Source organism: Xenia sp. Carnegie-2017, unplaced genomic scaffold (assembly GCF_021976095.1).
Source record: "Xenia sp. Carnegie-2017 unplaced genomic scaffold, XeniaSp_v1 HiC_scaffold_45, whole genome shotgun sequence".
In the NCBI taxonomy this organism is placed as follows: domain Eukaryota; kingdom Metazoa; phylum Cnidaria; class Anthozoa; order Malacalcyonacea; family Xeniidae; genus Xenia; species Xenia sp. Carnegie-2017.
Window position 1 is genome coordinate 362,704 of NW_025813510.1, and position 19,882 is coordinate 382,585.

The 19,882-nt window shown below is 34.1% G+C and overlaps 1 protein-coding gene across 1 annotated transcript in view; it reads left to right on the forward strand.

Moving 5' to 3' along the window:
- LOC124456274 (kinesin-like protein KIF2A) overlaps window positions 1-19,882 on the forward strand; it is a 29,403-nt gene that overhangs the window by 2,961 nt on the left and 6,560 nt on the right. Inside the window, exons 4-18 of the mRNA XM_047006753.1 lie at window positions 1,015-1,054; window positions 1,162-1,287; window positions 6,122-6,185; window positions 6,610-6,702; window positions 7,075-7,123; window positions 7,798-7,852; window positions 8,139-8,194; window positions 8,364-8,422; window positions 8,758-8,805; window positions 9,336-9,426; window positions 12,645-12,708; window positions 17,296-17,387; window positions 17,858-17,923; window positions 18,656-18,732; window positions 19,382-19,456. Of these exons, the coding sequence (XP_046862709.1) occupies window positions 1,015-1,054; window positions 1,162-1,287; window positions 6,122-6,185; window positions 6,610-6,702; window positions 7,075-7,123; window positions 7,798-7,852; window positions 8,139-8,194; window positions 8,364-8,422; window positions 8,758-8,805; window positions 9,336-9,426; window positions 12,645-12,708; window positions 17,296-17,387; window positions 17,858-17,923; window positions 18,656-18,732; window positions 19,382-19,456 (1,055 nt within the window). The remainder of the gene's footprint in view (window positions 1-1,014; window positions 1,055-1,161; window positions 1,288-6,121; window positions 6,186-6,609; window positions 6,703-7,074; window positions 7,124-7,797; window positions 7,853-8,138; window positions 8,195-8,363; window positions 8,423-8,757; window positions 8,806-9,335; window positions 9,427-12,644; window positions 12,709-17,295; window positions 17,388-17,857; window positions 17,924-18,655; window positions 18,733-19,381; window positions 19,457-19,882) is intronic.

Consider the following 19,882-nt stretch of genomic DNA (forward strand, 5'->3'; position numbering starts at 1 on the left):
TATTTCCAAATTTCAACAAACAATTTTTCACTTTTACGTAACTTTCACATTGATTTGATATTAAAATCTTTTTTGCAAAACGATAATTTCACTTCTTCAAGATGAACAAAAAGCCAATAAAGACCCTCAGTGCCTTCAAGTGCTCTATTTCTCTTACAAAATGGTCCTAAACTGCTAAAGTTTACATTAATATGAACAAGGCGTTACAATATTAGTTTGTTTTACCATAACATTTACATTCATAACGATAAAACGAGCACAGTCGTTTTAACGCTATTGTTGCATAATCGTTGACAAAGGCAGATTTGGTAACCATTGCTTTGTAATCCATACAAGATTTGAGTTTCGCTAAGTCGGCAACATTGCTGTTGCTCTACTAACTAGTTCTATTCAAGTTGTACGTGTTTACGGATATGTTTAACAACTGAAAGCGAGTGGCGTAGCAATCTGCGAATTTAGTTCTGCTAAGTTAATTATGCTGTGTTTATTCATTGCCAAAACAAATTAAATTTCCTAAGTAATGAATGATGAAATTATTGAAATATATCAACCAGGAATAAAACTTGGGGTCTGGCTGCACTGCTGCTGAAAGTGGCTTCATGTTTTGTTGTGTGTGAGAGAGTTCATAGTTTGATTTTAGCGAAAAATAAATAGTTCAAAAATAGTTAAAGATAATTAAAAGTAATGGGTGAGATTTACAACAGTAAATGGAAAATTTACAACAGTAAATGGTTGACGTGTTGCCAGAGTAGCCGATGGATAGTCACAAAAGATTGAATCATTTTTGAACTGCATTTAACAATACATCAAATAATTATGAATATACAAAGCGTATTTAAATTGTTTCAGATTTCAAGTCAAAATCAAATAGAACATCAAGTTCATCGTTGCACTAACCCTGAATCTTAGTTTTGTTTATGTGTATTGAAATACTTGATTTAACTTTATATTATCGTGCATTTAAATGCTTATTATGAAGTGTAATTGTTTATTTGTTATCATTGCCTAATATAGCCTGCTGATGACAAGGAAACACCCAAACTTTCAAAAAAAGGTAGAAATGGCATACTGTGTTTTGTGCATTCAAATCATGGGTAATAATGGAGTTTAAATGGAGGATTTACCTTCTACTGTAATTTAATATAGTTTTTTTTTTTATAGGATTTAAAGCGTCGGATAAGTCAAACAACAAAAAAAAAGATGAAAATTCTCCATTGCCAGAGAGCAATCACATATCTAGACCTGAAAGTCAGCCTCCAACTTCCGTATCAAACTCATCGTCAGTTAGTGAGTACAAAGCATCTTTTCGTTTACATATTTGGACCAATTTTTAAAAAACCACCTTCATAATTTAAAATTCTTTCGTGTTAACTATTACTCACTATTAAAGACAAGATTTATAATTGGGGGTAGGCGCATATTCAAATATGTATGTCATAATCTATAGAAAACATGGATTTCGAGGGAATTCGGCATATAATGCATTTATGAATATGAGCTCCTCATTCCAGGTGAACAACACACACTTCATTGGGCTACACTATAAGCTTGTAGCTTTATCAAGCATCTTTTTACCTAGAAGTCCCCTCCCCCTAATAATCCACGAAAGCATCCAGGCACTGCACATGAAATAATGTTCTTAACTTGCGTAGTTATTCATTAAATACTTTTTTTGTGATTTCTGACGCGAGTTTAGACAGTGGTGATAATTATGGGGTAAACATGCATACGTATGTATTATATTCACAATTGCTGATCGAAATTTATTTGGTGATCTATTCGTTTTTGAAATCTTAAAGCATTTCAGCCATTGAGTTCTATAATAACTGGAGGGGCTAAGTGGACTGGGGCAAGGTTGACAAAAACATGGATGCCAAAGGACCAAAGATATATTAAACATAGATTGCTGACGTATGTACATGTTATATGTGCGCGCTTGGGGCCATCATGAGTATCCAATATGGCGGCGTCAACAGGGCAAAAGATATATAGATTGTATTATTGTTTACGAAAATGCGTTTTTTTGCAGTTCTTGTCAATGTATTGTTTCGAAATTTATTCAATCAAAGTTTATATAAAAAAGGGACATACAGCAATTATTTTGAGCATATATTTGAGTGAATTCAATAAAAACTCGCAAAATTATCCACCGATAACAGTTTGTGTTAAATAGTCACTTGGTCAATAGCAAGTTGAATAGCCACACGCCTTTTTCGTAACGACAAAAATCGCCAATTATTTCTACATGAACTCTGTCCTCTTCACCCTTCTTTAAATTATACGTCTGAACAGGAATCAAATTGTCAGTTAGCGTTTTTGGATGTTCTTGTCCATAAACGAAATGGTCAATTCCTTACAAGCATTCGTCGCAAGGCAACTTTTACGGGTTTGTACACACACGCTTTGACTCTTTTTCTTCACACAGAGAAAAGATTTCTTTAGTAAAGTGTTTAATAAAGCAAACGCTTAGACTGTCATCAGAGGAGTTCATTTAGGGTGATCTCAACTGATTGAAGAAGATATTTCTCTCAAATGGATATCCGGAAAAAGATGTTGATTAACTTTTCTCATCCACATAAAATGAGCAGAACAGGCCTTTTGAAACCAGCTAAGTGCCCTGTGTTTATCAAACTTCCATGGATGGGTAAGGCTTCTGATGATATTGAGAGAGAAACTAAGAATATTATGGAAAATTTGTTTTTTGCGAGCACTGTTATCTTTATATTTTTGAAAAGAACTATTCTACCACCCACCCCAAAAGAATCTCTACCGGCATAACTTTTAAGCAATGTAATTTATGAATATAAATGTGAGTGTGATGCTCGCTATGTAGGTAGAACGTCTCAAAGGCTGGGAGATAGGATCAAACAGCATGTACCAGCTTCAATCAGAAATGGAACGGTCCCCTCAAGGCAACAACCAAAACGTGATTGTAAGAAAAGTAATTTAGTTTCATGTGACTCCGCGATAGGTAAACAACTCTTGAGTAACTTCCATTGTGCTGATTCTTATTCAGACGACAATTTTAGAATCATTAAGAAATGCCGTTCATTCTTTCAGTTACTCGTCATGGAGGCTGTTTTAATTAAGTTGACCAATCCCGTCCTCTGCCGACAAAAGTATTATGCTTTTAATTTATCCCTGTTTTGAGCGACATCTCCCCTTTTGGAGATGACGCACACTCTTTCTTGGTATTCTAAATATCGGTAGATTGTAAATTTTCATTTAGCAGACGTTGACACCTGAGGAGTAGTCTGCCGAAATGCATCGTGTCGTTTAATTTAGAACTATTGGGTTAGTGCTCTTTACTAAAAACAGTTCTTTTAAGAACTATCAACTTATTATATTACTTTTACCATTCACTATGGTATTTGCTATCTTGAGAACTATTTTCAGATTTGTCACCACAACATAGTCTCTATTTTATTAAATAATATTTAATGAAATGTCTATGGTTTCGGATAAGGGGATATTAGTGAAAAGACTTTGGACATCAAAAGAAACGAAGTAGTTGCTGTTGTGGTTTTGGGTGTGTAGTTCGTTAACAAAAGTAAAAAAGTCTGATATAGTGTAATCGTTGGGTATGACAGAGTTACGTAGAGTGCATAAGTACATGTAGAGATTATAGTTATAAGAGTTGGTGGACGAGACTATAGGTCGAATGGGAGGGGAATTATGGTTTTCTCTATGTTTATGAAGTTTTTGGAGACCATAAAAGCGAGCTGGTTGTGAGCCTCTAGGGAATACTGAAGAGTATATTTGGTCGTCGATGGACCCCCTTTTTTTTAAGATTTTGAAGAAAGCGTTGTAGTCTGCCTTCTCTGAGTAGAGTGGGGTCATTATCTAATGGTTTAAATTTATATTTGTTGTTAAATATATTTAACCATGCATTATTATATACCTTTCTATCCATAATAAGTATGCCGAAACATGTTTGCTCTAAAGAAATTTGTCGTGTATTTTAAATGTTTTATGACTATTGTGCTCTTACGAAATTATGAACGTGAACTATTTGATAAGCACTTCAATAAAGCTCTAATCAATAAAATGTGAATATAAGGAAATTTCAATAAGTTTACTTTACTTATGTTTTAAAATGCTGTGACCATATAGAATCTTAAGTATATATTCGTCAAACTTTTCACCAGGAAATAATATTTCACATTTGACCAATGCAACAGATTTTACAATAAACACGAGACAAACCCACAGGATTATACTCTTATAAATGTCTACTCCATGATGGATGATTCCTCTACAAGTATGGAGTGCAATTGCTACGATTCATTCCATCACTACACCTCAGCCGCCCTTAGAATGTTTGCTCTAATATATAAAACTGGCAATAAAACGCAGCAATTGACCAAGTGACCATTTTAAGAAAACTGTTATCGGTGGATAATTTCGCGAGTTTTTATTGAATTCACTCAAATATATGCTCAAAATAATCGCTGTATGTCCCTTTTTCATATAAACTTTGATTGGATAAATTTCGAAACAATACATTGACAAGAACTGCAAAAAACCTCATTTTCGTAATACCATCTATATATCTTTTGCCATGAGCGTACGAGCCTCCTCTTGTTTGGGCCCTCCACCACACTTCTTTGCCCGAATGCTGTGTGTCCATAGAAAATGAAGTAAATAAAAAGGATAGACTTGTTTGAGATTTAGGTATAAAAAGAAGTAATGATACACAACAGACTGGAAAGTTGGTATTGCGCACCCCGAAATCTCAGGTGCGCAATTTTTGCTAAGAGCGCGCGTAAATTTTGAGAAAAATACGATATTTTAACAAAAATATAGCAATTTTTGCTAAAAGCGCGCGTATGCGCGCAAAGTTTTGAAAAAATACGTTTTTTAACGACAATTTAGTGCAAATTTGCTATTGATCTCAGGTGCGCAGCTTACAAACTTTCCAGTCGGCACAGGGTAGATAATAAGAATATCAAATGTGCAGGAGAATATGCAATTTTCTTAGAATACCGGCCGTTTTAGCACAGGTAACGTCTAGCAGCTTAACTTAAAATCAAACAAGGCATGTACATAGTATTCAATCGTGTTTCCTGGTCGGATTGGTTGGTGTGGCCATTCATAATCATGTATATTGGAAAATCAGAAAAAAATATGATCTTCGGTTATCCGATTCCTAAAAATGTCAATGATTTTCTCAAATAATTGCATGTTGTGATCAGAGACAATAAATATACAAAATAATCAGTACACTTATTAGTAGCTCTATAGCATGGAAAGGCATGGAAAGAAATAAATCAATATGATAAGTTGTTTTGACAGATGCTAAGTACCTTAAAGGTACTGTTAACTACCCAAAACCCAGTAATATTTCGTCTTTATGCTACATAATCATCAAAAAGCAAGATAAATATCAACACCGCATTGAAATTATATTATTATCCAAGCTTGTACGCGTTTCAACTTTTACGTTTCAACTCTTCCATATAATTTGATTTAATTTACGTCGTTTAGCCTTTTATTAATTGCCCGAACGACACATAGTGTTAAGCCCAAATGCCCGAATGGCTCAACTTGGAAGGGAGGGGCTGTACGCCCATGTCTTCTGCCCAGTGCACACCGCCATATTGGATTTGGACCGAAAACTATGGTCATTATCGGTAAATCTCCCCGGAAATAGGTCCATTCCACCATTTTTTCGACAACCTCCGATATCTAAAGCTGCGCTTGAGATAGCTGCTCCAGTTATTATAGAACTCAATGATTTCAGCGAGGAAATATGCAAAATAATAAAATGATTTGGTTAATTGAAAAAATGATGTATCCAAGTTTTTCTTTCCTGGTAAATATTAGCTCAAAATTATCGAAAAAAGCATTTTAAAATCTTGATGAGAGTAGTTGTATGCGCCTTAAAAAATTTGCAATTTGTTAATTGAGGCTTGTTTTCAGAATATCTGTTAAGTCAACATTCACCTATAAGATAAATATTTTCATTAAAATTTTTTTTAAGATTATTGTATTTTTGTTTTTGTTTAACGCGTATAACAACAAAAAGCCATTTCCACTACCCTTGTTTATGGTGTAAAATTGATTTTAAAACTGTTTATTCATGGTTTATGAAGTACTCCATGAAATCCCTTATTTTAAGCTCGTAGAAAGTCGAACTGTGTTAAAGAAGTTGAAAGATTGAAAAAAAATAGAGAAGAAAGAAGGTGATGTTGTCAGCAAATTGTTTTTGTTCTGAAACTTGTAAGTCCATTTAAATATGTTTATTTTGAATCGAAAGTGAGGTTTTGCTTATTCTCTGTTGAGAGCTGTTTCTTTCCCTCTAATCCAGAAAATAATCTTTTGAAGAAATGGACTAGTTATTTTTTCTCAGTTAAGGGTCCCTTTATGATAGATACATCTTGCATAGCTAACACCAATTTTTAATGAACTGTTTTTGTTAATTTTTCATCCTTATTTACTTGACAGTGTTTTGATTAAATAAAATAAATGCTATAGCATTATAAATTTTAAATATAACATAGCGACATTCTTATTTTAAACGATTTTCCGTCTATGTTATTATGTTTCTAATTGCTGTTTTATGAGTTATTGATGTGCGCATGCTTCAACTATATATTTATCTCCTAGAGCCCAACAACAGGAACAGCGGGTGTTGCGTGAAAAGATTCAACAGGAAATAGATCCTGGAAATCCATACTGGGAGTTAATTAAAATGATAAGGTAAAAGATAAATTTAGAAAAATATTTACGTCATCATTTTTTTCCATTGCCTCATACTGAACATGAGGAAAATACATTTTTATGTACGTAAAGTGGTATATTCATTCGCTTTGTTAGGCGTGGTTAAACTTACATGTATTTTTCGACAAATACCAATGTAAGGTTCATGCAGTGTTAAGCAAAATATAGTATAAAAATACTGTTATGCATTCTAAAAAGTTAAGTATTTCGAATCAAACTGCTATTAACTTGTTTTGAATCATGTTTTTAATCATAACTTTTACCATGAATTAGCTGTTATTTAGTATTGCTTAGCGCTTATATCTCTGAAATTTTAGTTGAGCAATGAATTATTTTACATTCCTTTTATAGAGAATATCAAAATAGCATAAACATGCAGAGGGTGACGATGAATGATCCTGTAAGTATGTTTTGACACTCTTTCCCAATTTTTTTGGTTCTGGTGTTTTGAAGTATTATCTCTGTGTTTTTTATCTGCATCTTTTCAGCAATTATCACACTCACATTCTTTCAATAAACATTTTTTGTTTGCTATCGTACAATAAGACTGCTAACAAGTTTACTTTTTTTAACAACTTATAAGGTAAAGTCACAACACCTATATATAAACGTTGAAGCCGTAACGTTTTTTTTAATTTGCGTTTTGAGTTTAGGTGACATCAAAATAATTGAATCGAGTGATGTGTTTTTTTTTGTCATAGCGACGTATTTTTGTCATATTTACCAGCTCAAAACTTTTTCTATGATTGTCGAGACTCGAGATGCATAAATTAGGAATTTGACATTTTGGTGCTAATGAAACAAAAGTTTTCATGTGTTTGTAACATAACATTTAAAATGAAAGTAGTCTGTCTTAAACAGTTAAAAAACCTGCTCAGAATCTGAAGGATATATGAAATTTTGTGACAACTATAACTATGCTTTGGAACCTTACTTGTTGGGAAACCTCAACTGTCATTTTGAGTGGGTTTTCCGTATGATTTGAATGTCATTTTTTTTTCATTACCACTTTTTTTTCATTGCAATTCGCGGTAGAAAGGTTATTTCTCATTTGTATATGAAATCTATATTTAGGTTTGTGATCATCAGATTTGTGTTTGTGTTCGAAAAAGGCCTCTTAGCAAAAAAGGTAAGTTAGCTTAAAAAAACATCTAGATTATCATCATTCATATAATAGAACATGAATATATGTGTATGTTGGAGCTCTATGCGATAGGATAAGATGCGCGGAATTCAACAACATTCGAAAAGAACGTAGTTCATATATGATATATAGTTTATGCATCTGGTTGTCTAGTTCAAGTAATTTAGCTACGTTATAGAATAAGATCTGCAGCCACAAATGTTTTGGAAATTTCTTTGTAATCGAGTTTGTTGTTTATTTATGATATTTTCACGATTTTTGTCTTCTTAAGAGCTGGGCAAGAAGGAAGTTGACGTTATAACTATACCTGATAAAGAAAATACAGTGGTAAGTTCCCTGTACAACAAGTTTCTAGAACTAACCTGCGCTATTTGTTTGCAGCAATCTGGAACAATAGCTACTGTAAAAATATTAAAAAAAAAACATACGAACGTGCCTTGGTATTTTTATAAAGTTCATATTTATGGAATCTTGATGTTCACGTTTGGTTTTGTAGGTTCATGAGCCAAAAACTAAAGTGGACCTGACGAAATATCTTGATAACCACAAATTTAGGCAAGTGTTGTTTGCCAAGATATTATTTGCTTTTTTATTTTTATGTCTACTGTAGCATTTTAACTTGCGATTTCTATACGTGAAATGGCAAAGTGCCCCTCGTTTCTTTTTTAAAATAAATAATTGATGCAATAATTTTAGATGCCCAAAGCCTAGTTTTCAATGCGTCCCCTTGATTTTTTTATATGCCATCGTTTCTAATGGATGTTAAATTTTTGTTAAAAGCCAACTTTGGTCATTGTAATTCAATGTATAAATTTAGAGAATTAGCATTTATTCTGCACTAACTATTTTTTTATTCAAAAGAAATGTTTTCTTTTATGAATTTCTTCTAGGTTTGATTATTCCTTTGACGAAACAGCTACAAATGAACTTGTCTACCGGTAGGTATTCTATGTATTGAATGAATAAATTATACAGAAACGTTCACAGCATTCTGTTTTGCAAAATACGTAAACACTATTAGTTATTGAATTGGCCATATATTTCATGATTAAATGGCGTCACGATATGTATGATTGTAAACTGTTGTTGACCCCCTTGTCTATTTATCAATCGTGCAATGCTTCACGACATTTATGACTGTCCAGAAGAAGTAGCATTTAAAGTTGCAGATCCTAAATGGTATTTCCCCAGCTCTCATGATTGCTTCACGAACGCAGAAGTACAAAATGATATAAATAGATATAATACTTAAGTTTTTATTTAAAGTTTTTTGCTAGTTTGATCGATCGATTTCATGATCGATCTATTTCTTTTGGAAATACCATTGAAATGGAAATTTATAAATTAAAGCGAATTAGATCAACTATAAAATGATGTTACCAATGTTTATTGTTATGTTTTGCACGGCGTTTTCTCAGTACCAGTGAATTATATTTATAGAAGTAATTTCACGCTTGTAATTTTTCAGGTACACGGCGAGACCTCTCATAGAAACGATATTCAACCAAGGCATGGCGACTTGTTTTGCTTATGGTCAAACTGGCAGCGGCAAAACATACGTAGGTTCTTCGCAGTCTTTTTTACTTCTACGTAATTTACGTCTCTTCTAATCCAGTATTTTATTCAGTTTTTTTTCAATTGGATGTAATTCCGTTTTCCCTCTTTTCAGTTTTTCATTTGATGTATAATGCATGTGCCCCATTCACGCGTATCCGGATGTATTTGTATCCGTAAAATTTTTGTTGCGGGTCAGGTTACGAATAAAAATGATTTTGCGTCCACACGTAGCTTGATATTATCCAGATTTATAGTCCGTTGCCTAAGGCCTCAAAACATTTACTTTCGCGCTGTCAGTTTCCCGCACATATTTTGAAACTGTTGCAAATTTACGGTAAATTGGTTAGCAATTTCGAATTCGGTCGGTGTGTGCAAACGTTTTTCGGCTTTGTTTGAATAAATATATCACAATTGGGACAGAAATCGAGAAGAACAAGACGGACCCCTTCATTTGGAATGGTGATGAGATTGAACTCTAACTGAAAGTCACACTAGAATACAAAACTTCGAACGCTGTGGAGAATTGATCCGAAACAAATATGACGACATTTTAACTTTTTCGAGACGGACTTTCGCAAACTCATTTCGTTTGGTGATTCGTGCAGCACGGCTGATCGGTCTCAAAAGTGTTAAACGCGCTAGAATAGTTGCTAGGCAATCGTGGTTAAAAAATATACGTCCACACGCGTCCAAATGAAGTATTTGCCGGTTGCCAGTCTCCCTTAAATTTGCGCGGTTTTGCAATGCATTCTGGGATCGCCAGGGGGCAAACATTGTGTATCTTTATAAAGATATCTTTTCGTAAAAAGTTTATATTCAAATTATAATGGGAATAGTGATCACAGTGCTGTGTATGGCTGTGATAACGATAGGAGATATCCTGAAAAATATATCGTTTCCGATCACGTTGGTATTCTTCGCTTTTTGTCTCCGAAAAACGAAAGACAAGAGTGCTTGGCAAAAGCTGATCAACAGGAAAAACTTCAAAGTCACTACTAATACGAAGGTTTGTTCTAATCATTTTCTTGCTGGTTATCGATCCGAAGGCTTTCTCAATCCAACTTTGTATCTGAAAGGATACCAATCAAAAGAAACCAGTAAACGATTACCGCCGAAAATCAAATATTCCGAAAATAAAGAGATGAAAAATTCTCTGTGAAGGCAGCACTGAAAACGCTTTGAGCATAAGGATAAGGCATTTTTTGCTGCTGAAATCACTGCTCCTGCGCAGTGTACAGAGCCAGAGTCTGTGCACCAGGACAGTCCACAAATAAATTGTACAACAGACTTGGATGTTACAAGTTATGATTCTGATGATAGCTACAGCTTTGAAAGTGATAAACATGACCTCAATGACTGTTATTGCATTGAAAAGAAACGTACTTATTCAACAAGTTATTTGCCAGATACCTAAGATACCTGGTAGCCTGAAAATATCATGGAGCAGCTATAAGTCACCAACTCTGGTCTCATAAACTTGCTATAAAAAGGTGATGGTGTCATGGCTGATAAGAGATTCCTTGTTAGAGATCTACTTGTGGTGAAGAAAGTTCACCTTATTTCTCCTGCCTATTGTTGTAGAACAACTCATACTCGGCGTATGGCATCAATTAAGATCTCATGTCGAAAGGAATATAATGAAACTAAAGCAATTTCAGATTTTATCAGGAGTTATTCCATTTACATTAAAACCAGTTTTGGACCACATTTTGTTTCTGTGTACATATGTAATTTAGGAAAGTGTGGTATAAAGTAATCCTCACACAATCTAAAATAAATTATACTTAATATTTTTATTTTGAAAAGCTATTATTTGTAAATATAAAATTTTATCATTGCACATATTTCAATAAAAGATTACTAATAATATAATTCTTATAGAAAAGAAACACACTTTTAAATACATCACTCCAGAAGTCAGCATCAAATGGTATTTGTACTATATCAATTCCTTTTTTTGTAAATACAATAAAATCACATTTGTCGATTTGGCTTATAGCCATTTGGACTTGAAAGTAATATAAATGGTTCCTGTTCAACACTTTCTTTCCACTATCATTAGTTTTCCCACAAATAGCTGCTGAGAAAAATGCAGATTTGGGATGCATATTCTTGGATGTTAGAGGGCACTTAATTTCAAGTATCCTTGAACCACAGCATTCACATTGACATATTCCATACAAACTCACTCTCACTTTTGGGTTTGGATTTGCAGGATAATGTTTTAGGTTTTGATGGACAAGGTACAGTTCTAGATTTGAGTGGAGGTGATTGGTCATTAGAAAGAGATGGTTCTTCCTTAAGTTCAAGATAAACCAACACTGTTGGTTGGTATTCATTGGCAGGTATTGGGGCGAGACAACAACTATTGATAGGTTGCAAAAGATTGAAATGGGAAGCAGCTCTGTGAAAGATATGCAAGATCAAAGTGATTGGACCATCACAAATTCGATCATATTATAACAATGGACGTAACACCAGGCGAGGAGTGAAATAAAACCATTTCTGCTCAAGCACAGCATAAACACAAATTTCATGCTGCAAAGCCGTGGCTCAAACGTACATATCCACTGTTTCTCACCACGAAGCGGACATAATGCTTCGCTCCAGATGCCTTTCCATCGATTCGTATCGAAATAAATACAGTCGAAAAGTAGCCGGATTTTGTATCAAAACATCGTTACACATTTCTCGAATGTGAGCTAAGTTTTCGTCGCTTTAAGCGTTTATAACCAACGCAACTGCTAGATAGAAGCAATTGCCGTCTCCACATACTTTTACTTCTTTTCTCCCAACTGGTAACGGATACCCATTACAACGAAGAGCCATTATAATGGAAATAGGTGCTTTAAATTGAGAATTTTCGAAAATATCACCATTACAGATATATTTGTAAAAAATGTTTGCCCCCTGGCGATCCCAGAATGCATTGCAAAAACCGCGCAAATTTAAGGGAGACTGGCAACCGGCAAATACTTCATTGTTTGCGGATACCAAAATTTTCACTCCAGAGAGCGTATTTATAAGTTTCCGGATAACCCGCTAAAATGTTCGGATGCGTGCGAACGAAATTTTTTGTTGCGGATACGAGATTATCTGTATACTTGTGGACCGGGGCTAATCAATCATACTTCTTAAAGTTAACAGACATACCATGCAGTTATCAATAACATTTAATTATGTCAGCTTGAGTTACAAAACAAATTTTATGTTTTTGCAGACTATGGGTGGAAATATGATAAACAAGAACCAGGAAATTACTAAAGGCATTTATGCTTTAGCAGGCATGTATTTGTTATGTTAAAAATTCTGCGAGCAGACAGTCTTTATGTCAACTTCGAAATTTTTTCAAGTCCTGAAATTTCCTCGAATCACGAAGGCTTAATGATTTAACATTATAAAATAACACAAGCAAAACGTGTGCTGTGATTGGTTGATGTCTGTGTTTGGATCACGCTATCCAAACACGGAAATTGAAATTGCTGTCGTCAGCACGGTCGTCAGTATGTTATCGTAGGATTTTCTATGTGTTTAAAGGAATTTTTAAGGAAATGATGTTTTTGAGAATTTTTTAAGCAATTTTGAACATTCGAACAATTTTGCCTTAAACTTAAAACGATTTCAGAGGACAAGTAACTTGCCGCACAAAGGCGATGTAGACTTAAAAGTAGCAATATTTTACACACATAAGTATATAAAGTTTCTTGCTCTACATGTTGTTCACATGTTAAGTGTGAGTAAAATAAGCTGTTTCGTCTAAATACAACTGAATTTCTAAACTCATGCAGCAAATGTTTAAAAATGTATCAAATGAAATCAAAGCAAGCGATTGACATAATTTGCTGCCCAAAGACCAAACACTTTTACTCAAAACATATATATAGTATATAAAAAATCCAAGCATGTTTCTTTCTAGCTTCATTTCTCTTTTATGATAAAATCGTGTGCTTCTTTGGATCAGTGAATTAATTCACTTCAAAACTACATAAGTTATGTTGAATTTTTTGAGGGTTTGTGCTCATAAACATGAAAAATGTTGAAAAAATGAAAAAAGCATGGTTTCAAGTGTTTAGATGGCCTGTTCAAAACACTTGGCAATGTTGCTCGAGTTAAGAAAAGCGGTGCAAACCTCTCGCCTTTGGCTCGTATTTCTCGTTACTTATCTTAACTCTCGCTTAAAAGAACAAGCGCAGAATCAAATTATTTGATGTGATCTGGCATTTTTAAGTAAAAGTTGGCAACAGTTGATTGATATGTAATTTGACTTGCTAAGTGCGAATATGCATGTCGCCAGAGCTAATTTAGCGTTTTTCATACGGAAAACGATGTTACAACATGAAAATGACGTCAAAATGAGATAATACTACACAACAAATATGATTCGAAGCATTATTTAAGTCAAAAATGTCATTTTTGTTGTTTTGAGTACACAGATAGCCAATTCTAATTTTATTTTTATACACTAGCAACAGAAAAATATCAGTAAACGGCTTATGATCTCTTTCTATTTGAATGACAATCGACCGTACTTATTATACACAATCAGTTTTGTCTAATACTGAAATTTAACGCTTTAAATAGCCATTGACGAACGCTCTGTCACAGTTTAAATGCTGGAAACAACATGAAAATAAATCAGCAACAAGACAATTAGTGTATATGAGATTATCATATACGATAATATATATGAGAAATTGGAAACTTTATCTGTTCTCAACTATTTAGCTTGTGGACTTGTTTTTGCAACAGCTGCTTTCATTGTCGTGTAATGAGCAGCTGCAGACACTGGTAGAGAATAGTTTGGCCCTTTTACAGCCACAGCGAAGAGTTGTGCATCCGCTTTTGCAGGAACAGGGTATGATTTCTTTGCAAGCCTTCGGAATGGGATGTAATGTCATAAGACGTGGAACCAGGTGCTTACCATCAACTTTCATCCAACCCATTTCATCTGGACTTTGTAAGATGGGATACTGACAGAAGGCTTGTTTCCACACCAGTTTTTGATAGTAAGAGCGCTTTATATGCAGTTCTAACGCATCCGTCGTTGGAGGTAGAGCTTGCGGGTTTTTATACTTAGGAAACAAAAGAATTCGGACCTGATTAACAAATTCAACATCTTAGTGCTTGTACATAGCACACACAAACTTCTCGGCATCTTTTATCTTGGTATCAGTTAAATTTCTCTCACCGAGGGACGATATAAGATTGTAGTTCTTCAGGAAAGTTTTCCATGCAGTTGTTTTGCTTTGATTGCATAAGAATGAAGTTGTATCACAATTTCAAATGTAATAAGTTGTAAATTTTTGCTGATGGCTTTGATATTATAAAACTTCCTATGAGCCGATGAGTCGATCGGATGGCCCCCTTTCATATGATTTTACACATTCTATTATGTCCCCAACAATTCGCATTAGTTTATCTTTAAATGTTTCTCTTCTACTTACAAAAGAGGTAGGAATTTTCACACCTGCTTTCTCTGCAAGAAACGTATACCTGCTCCAAGCATCACTCATTTTTATGACATGTCCTTTTTCTGCAGCATTCTCCAACTCTTGACAAAGGCAAACCATTGCCAAATCAGTGTCCTTTGCTGCTTTTCTTGCGTTTTCAACAGATCTCTTAAATCTGCTAAAACATGCTAAATGGTACTTTGCCTCAGATGTTATTGAATCAGACACATCTGCTAGTCTAATTCCTAGTTTATAGTTATATCTTGCAATATCATAGATTTGATCATTCATGCCGCATGTCATAACAGACGATAATCGTTCTTTTGATGTTTGATTCTCACAAAAAACACACAGCTCCCAGTTAGTTTTATCAACGTGACTTCGTGTTTTACATGGGCTAGAAAATGGGGCTCCATTGATTTGCCAATTTCAACAAACTTCTTCTGCAAACGATCTACCTTTTGTTTATTGGTAAAAAGCGAGTCGCATTCAGGATGCAAAACAATTGAATTTGCACCATCTTTAGTTTCGATAAAGCATTCCAGTCGACTATTCGTGTCAATATTATCAACATCTCTAAGTTTACTCCGCATTTTCTTAGCTTCCTGAACAACGCTTCTGCTGTACGCCGTAGATTGACGTACATCGTCTTTAGTCGCGTTTCGCTTCTGGGAAAACACGCAGAGTTTCGAATCGAATTCAAAAGCTCGTTTTGAGTTAATGACTGGCTCCATATTCCATGAAAAGATAAGCTTATATATGGGTATTTGCTTTGAAAAATACGACCAAGTGCAGTCTAGACAGTAAAATCAAACAAGACAACGTCGCAAGAATAAGAGACAAGAAGCAGACATACTGTCTACAAGTCTAGACTGCTACAGTTGCAAAACAAAAACTATTATAAAATTCAAAATGAAATGTTAATGAAATTTTTGTAAAGTATAAGGAAAATATCTATATTTTCATTTTTATATGAAGATATTTAAATGTGATATTTTCACTGGTAAAATAATATTTTTGTCAAAACAATAGAACATATTGTAGTGTGCCGTCATTTATATGTCAGAAATATTATTGCCTTAAATATACCCCTTAAAACGCAAAATCAGAGTTGGCGACAGACAAATTCTGTTTTAGCACCTTGAATTACATAAGAATCCACCTCTTGCCAACTAAAAAAGGCCAACTTTTTCTAAATTTCGCCTGGTCTATTATAACCGTTTATTAAATGTTTAGTAATATACTTGAAAAAATTTATAAATTCTGATTGGTTAAGGGTATTGCAATTTTTCCTAATTAGCTACAAGTGCAACAACGCGAAACACCGGTCCAAAAAAGCGAAACAGTGCAAATTTCGCTTCAAAACTGCTCTTGATTGGTTAGTCAGACAAAAAAGTAATATAAGAGCCAATCAAAATAAAACATTTCAAAGGCGGGAAAGTTACATTATTGTAAACAAAGCATTACAATGGCTGGCGTAAGTTTTAAGTAGATTTTCTTTGGCGACCGATTCAACAATTCATCGTTTGCAAGACGTTTCTGAACAAAAATACAAACACTGCTAAAAGTAGATACCTTGTTCTAGCAGCAAGTGTGGAAACTATGGTGTTATGAAAGAAAGCAAGCTTTGTTTCAGGTCAAATAATGCCATGTAGCTAATAAACCTTTTACTGACCTCGCTTTCTCGGTTTTAACTGAGAAATATCTGACCTCTGTGTTTTTGTACAAACCTCGCCCTACGGGCTCGGTCTGTACAACAAACTTCGGTTCGATATTTCTCCGTAAAGACCTCGCGCTCGGTTGTTAATGGCTTATTATATGGCAAGCTTCACTTCCCACAAAATGGCGCGCTTTGATTGGCTCAGAAACATTTTTGCCGGTCCATTATTTTCCCGTAATCGACCACGGTCCAAAACACGCAATTTTACAGTAAAATGTAAACCAACTTCGCAAATCAAACAGCAAAACGCAAAATAAACAAAATAAAAAACATTTACGAATGTGACTCGAAGGAAAAACACTTGGAAAACAGTTTAACTATCCAGACGATGCAATTTGAAACGATTTATTTTTTATGAAGGAAAACTAGAAAAGTGAAATCCAACCGGTAAAAAACAGCAAGCACGAGAAAGAAAGCAAGCTTCGTTTGAGGTCAAATAATGCCATGTAATAAACGTTTTAATAACCTCGTTTTCTCGGTCTTTACTGAGAACTATCGACCTCTCTTTTTGTACAAACCTCGCCCTACGAGCTCGTGCTTTTCTGATGGTCTTCGAAGAACTCACTCGTGCATGTTTTTCCCAAATTTTCACTGGAAACCTATAAAAATTTTATACAAGAAAAGAATATAGGTGGAAAACGTTTATCTTTGTGTTCAGGGAAAATGTACTTGAACTAAATTATAAAGCTCTCTATTTGTAGCTCATGATGTTTTCAAGTACTTAAAGAATTCAAAGCATAAAAATAAGGATCTCGTAATATCATGCAGTTATTTTGAAATATATGGGGCTAAGGTATGGAAACGATTTACTGAACGTTCTTAAAATTTGAAGTTGTAGAAATAAACAACTTCTTTTATTTGCGTTTGCTATTATAACTTGCGAAATTGAAGTCAACTAATGACAAATTCGTCTTCCATTTTCCAAAAACGTTTCTGCTCTAGACAATTTTCCTGCTTTGTTTTCAGCGATGTTGTGTACATTTATTAACATGGAGAATTACATAAGTTCTAATTGTTTCTGTAAACTGCTGCACCACAATATATAGGCAAATGATTGGAAGTTTTGAATTTCCGTCAAAAGGTGCTATGAAGCTCGTGTTATTTTCCTATATTATGATGTTGAGACTCGCTCCAACCTCCTCAACTTCCCTCAGCTCTATTGATACTACTTAATAATAGATGTGTTTTTTTCATTTTGTCTGAATCATTAAAATTTGATTTTGCTGCAATACTTTGTAAGGTGAGGTATTTGTTGTTTTCTAGGTGTTTGACCTTCTGAACAAGAAACGAAAATTGAGAGTTCTAGAAGATGGCAACCAACAAGTTCAGGTAATGCAGGTGTAATTATATAATTACATGGGGCTTTTTTGCGAATTGTCATACATACAGATTGGATAAAAATACATATATGTTATTTACCGGCTTGGAGGTCCGTACGGAAAAAATATTTTCACGAGGTCTCAAAGGCGGCCGAAGGCCGAGGCCGAGGGATGCTTTGAGGCCGAGTGAAATATTTTTTAAGTATGGACCAACACTGTAAATAACATATTTATTTTTTTAAATTTTATTATGAAGAAATTCGCGTTGTAAAATGGCTGATGGCACGATGCAAATTGATGTTGAGACTAAAATTGGATTGTTTTCTTCAAACTTCGCTTCGTCTGGATAGTAAAAATTTATTCTTGCTATGATAACTTTTATCTGAACAATTTACATCGCTTTTAAATCAGTTTTAAAAATTTACATTCACTTCGTAAACAAGTGCATTGCGAAAAAAATATCACTTCTGTCCACGGGCAGATATCGTGAAAAGCTGCCCGCTCAGGCAGCCAATCAAATTGCTGAAAATCAAAAAATATCGCTTTGGACCGCTAAATAAAAAATAAAGAAAGTTGCAAAATGTTCAGAAAGCTATTACTTCATATTTGTTGCTAGTAGTTGAATATTTTTCAATATTTTGAACATTTTGCTGAATATTTTCAATTTTTTTAGAATTTTTTCCATGTATCTTTAAAAATCAGCTGCAAATTGTTTTTCAATACCTTGTTCATATAACTATAGATTTGTGAACTTCAAGAAAGTGTCGTTAATGCAGTCGAGGAAGTTTTAAAAGTGATTGAAATTGGAAATCGACTGAGGTTTGACGCTGTATTTAGTTTTTTGTTTGGTTCATTTGAAACTCGCTTTTTGAATGTTTTGTGACGCAATATTCAATATTGAAGGTTTGGCATTTGTTTGAGGTCAGGAGGCTGCATTGATTAAATCTTTGCTACATGCATACGTGCTGACATGTGACTTTCATATTCGTTGCCACAAAGGTTTTTTTGCGGTCCTTAAATCAAAAATTTTTCTCGCCCAAACTTATCATGCACTTTTAAAGTTCATATGCTAATGTGATTTTCTTGTTTTGTAGTTTGCTCAGATTTTATCTTCAAATATTGAACGCAATGATAAATGTTGCTTTTAAATAGTATAATACATGAATAATAATACGCGTGTAAAGTTTCTGCACATTTAGAGGTATTCAAAATTTTGATTTATGGAGGAATTTTCTGACGTTTTTCAGATCTTATATAGATAGTAAAACGAGTCAGATTTTTGCTTTAATTAATTTCCTTATATGCTTGGGTTGATTTACACACGTACGGTGTGAGAGAAGAAGGAATCAATTTCGTGATAAATGAAAACACTTGTTTTTTCCGTACTTGTTAGCTTGAGATATCTGATCAATTGATACTAAAATGATTGACTTTGTAATCTGCTAATTTCACTTCATTTACATTTTAGAACATCTGGTCAAACGTCAGCAAATCAGAACTCTTCAAGATCACATGCAGTATTTCAAATAATACTACGTCGAAGGTATAACATGTTTTGTTTGCTTTCCTTCTTTATAACTAATTGGCTTCACCATGCACAGTACTGGAAACAGTACTGGAACTACTAAACACTGATGTACACGTTTTGTGCACACATTGTTAAATGCTGATTTATATATCACGATATGAAGACAAAGGATTGTGATTTTAGTGGCTAAATATATATATATTCACGTTGCCATGAATTTGTGCGAAAAGTTTTGTGATTTGAGAAAACGACAGAAAACCAGAAAACCAAGATAAGCTTTTCACTTAAACGTGGACTGATAACGTGAAGATTTGTAACTTTGGAAAATGTTTAAAGCATCTGATTTTCAACAATAAAGTATTCAACCATAGATGTGTTAACTAGTCTTTATAATGCTGAGTTTTCATTTCACGAGCGTCAGCGATCCCATTGGCGTGGTCT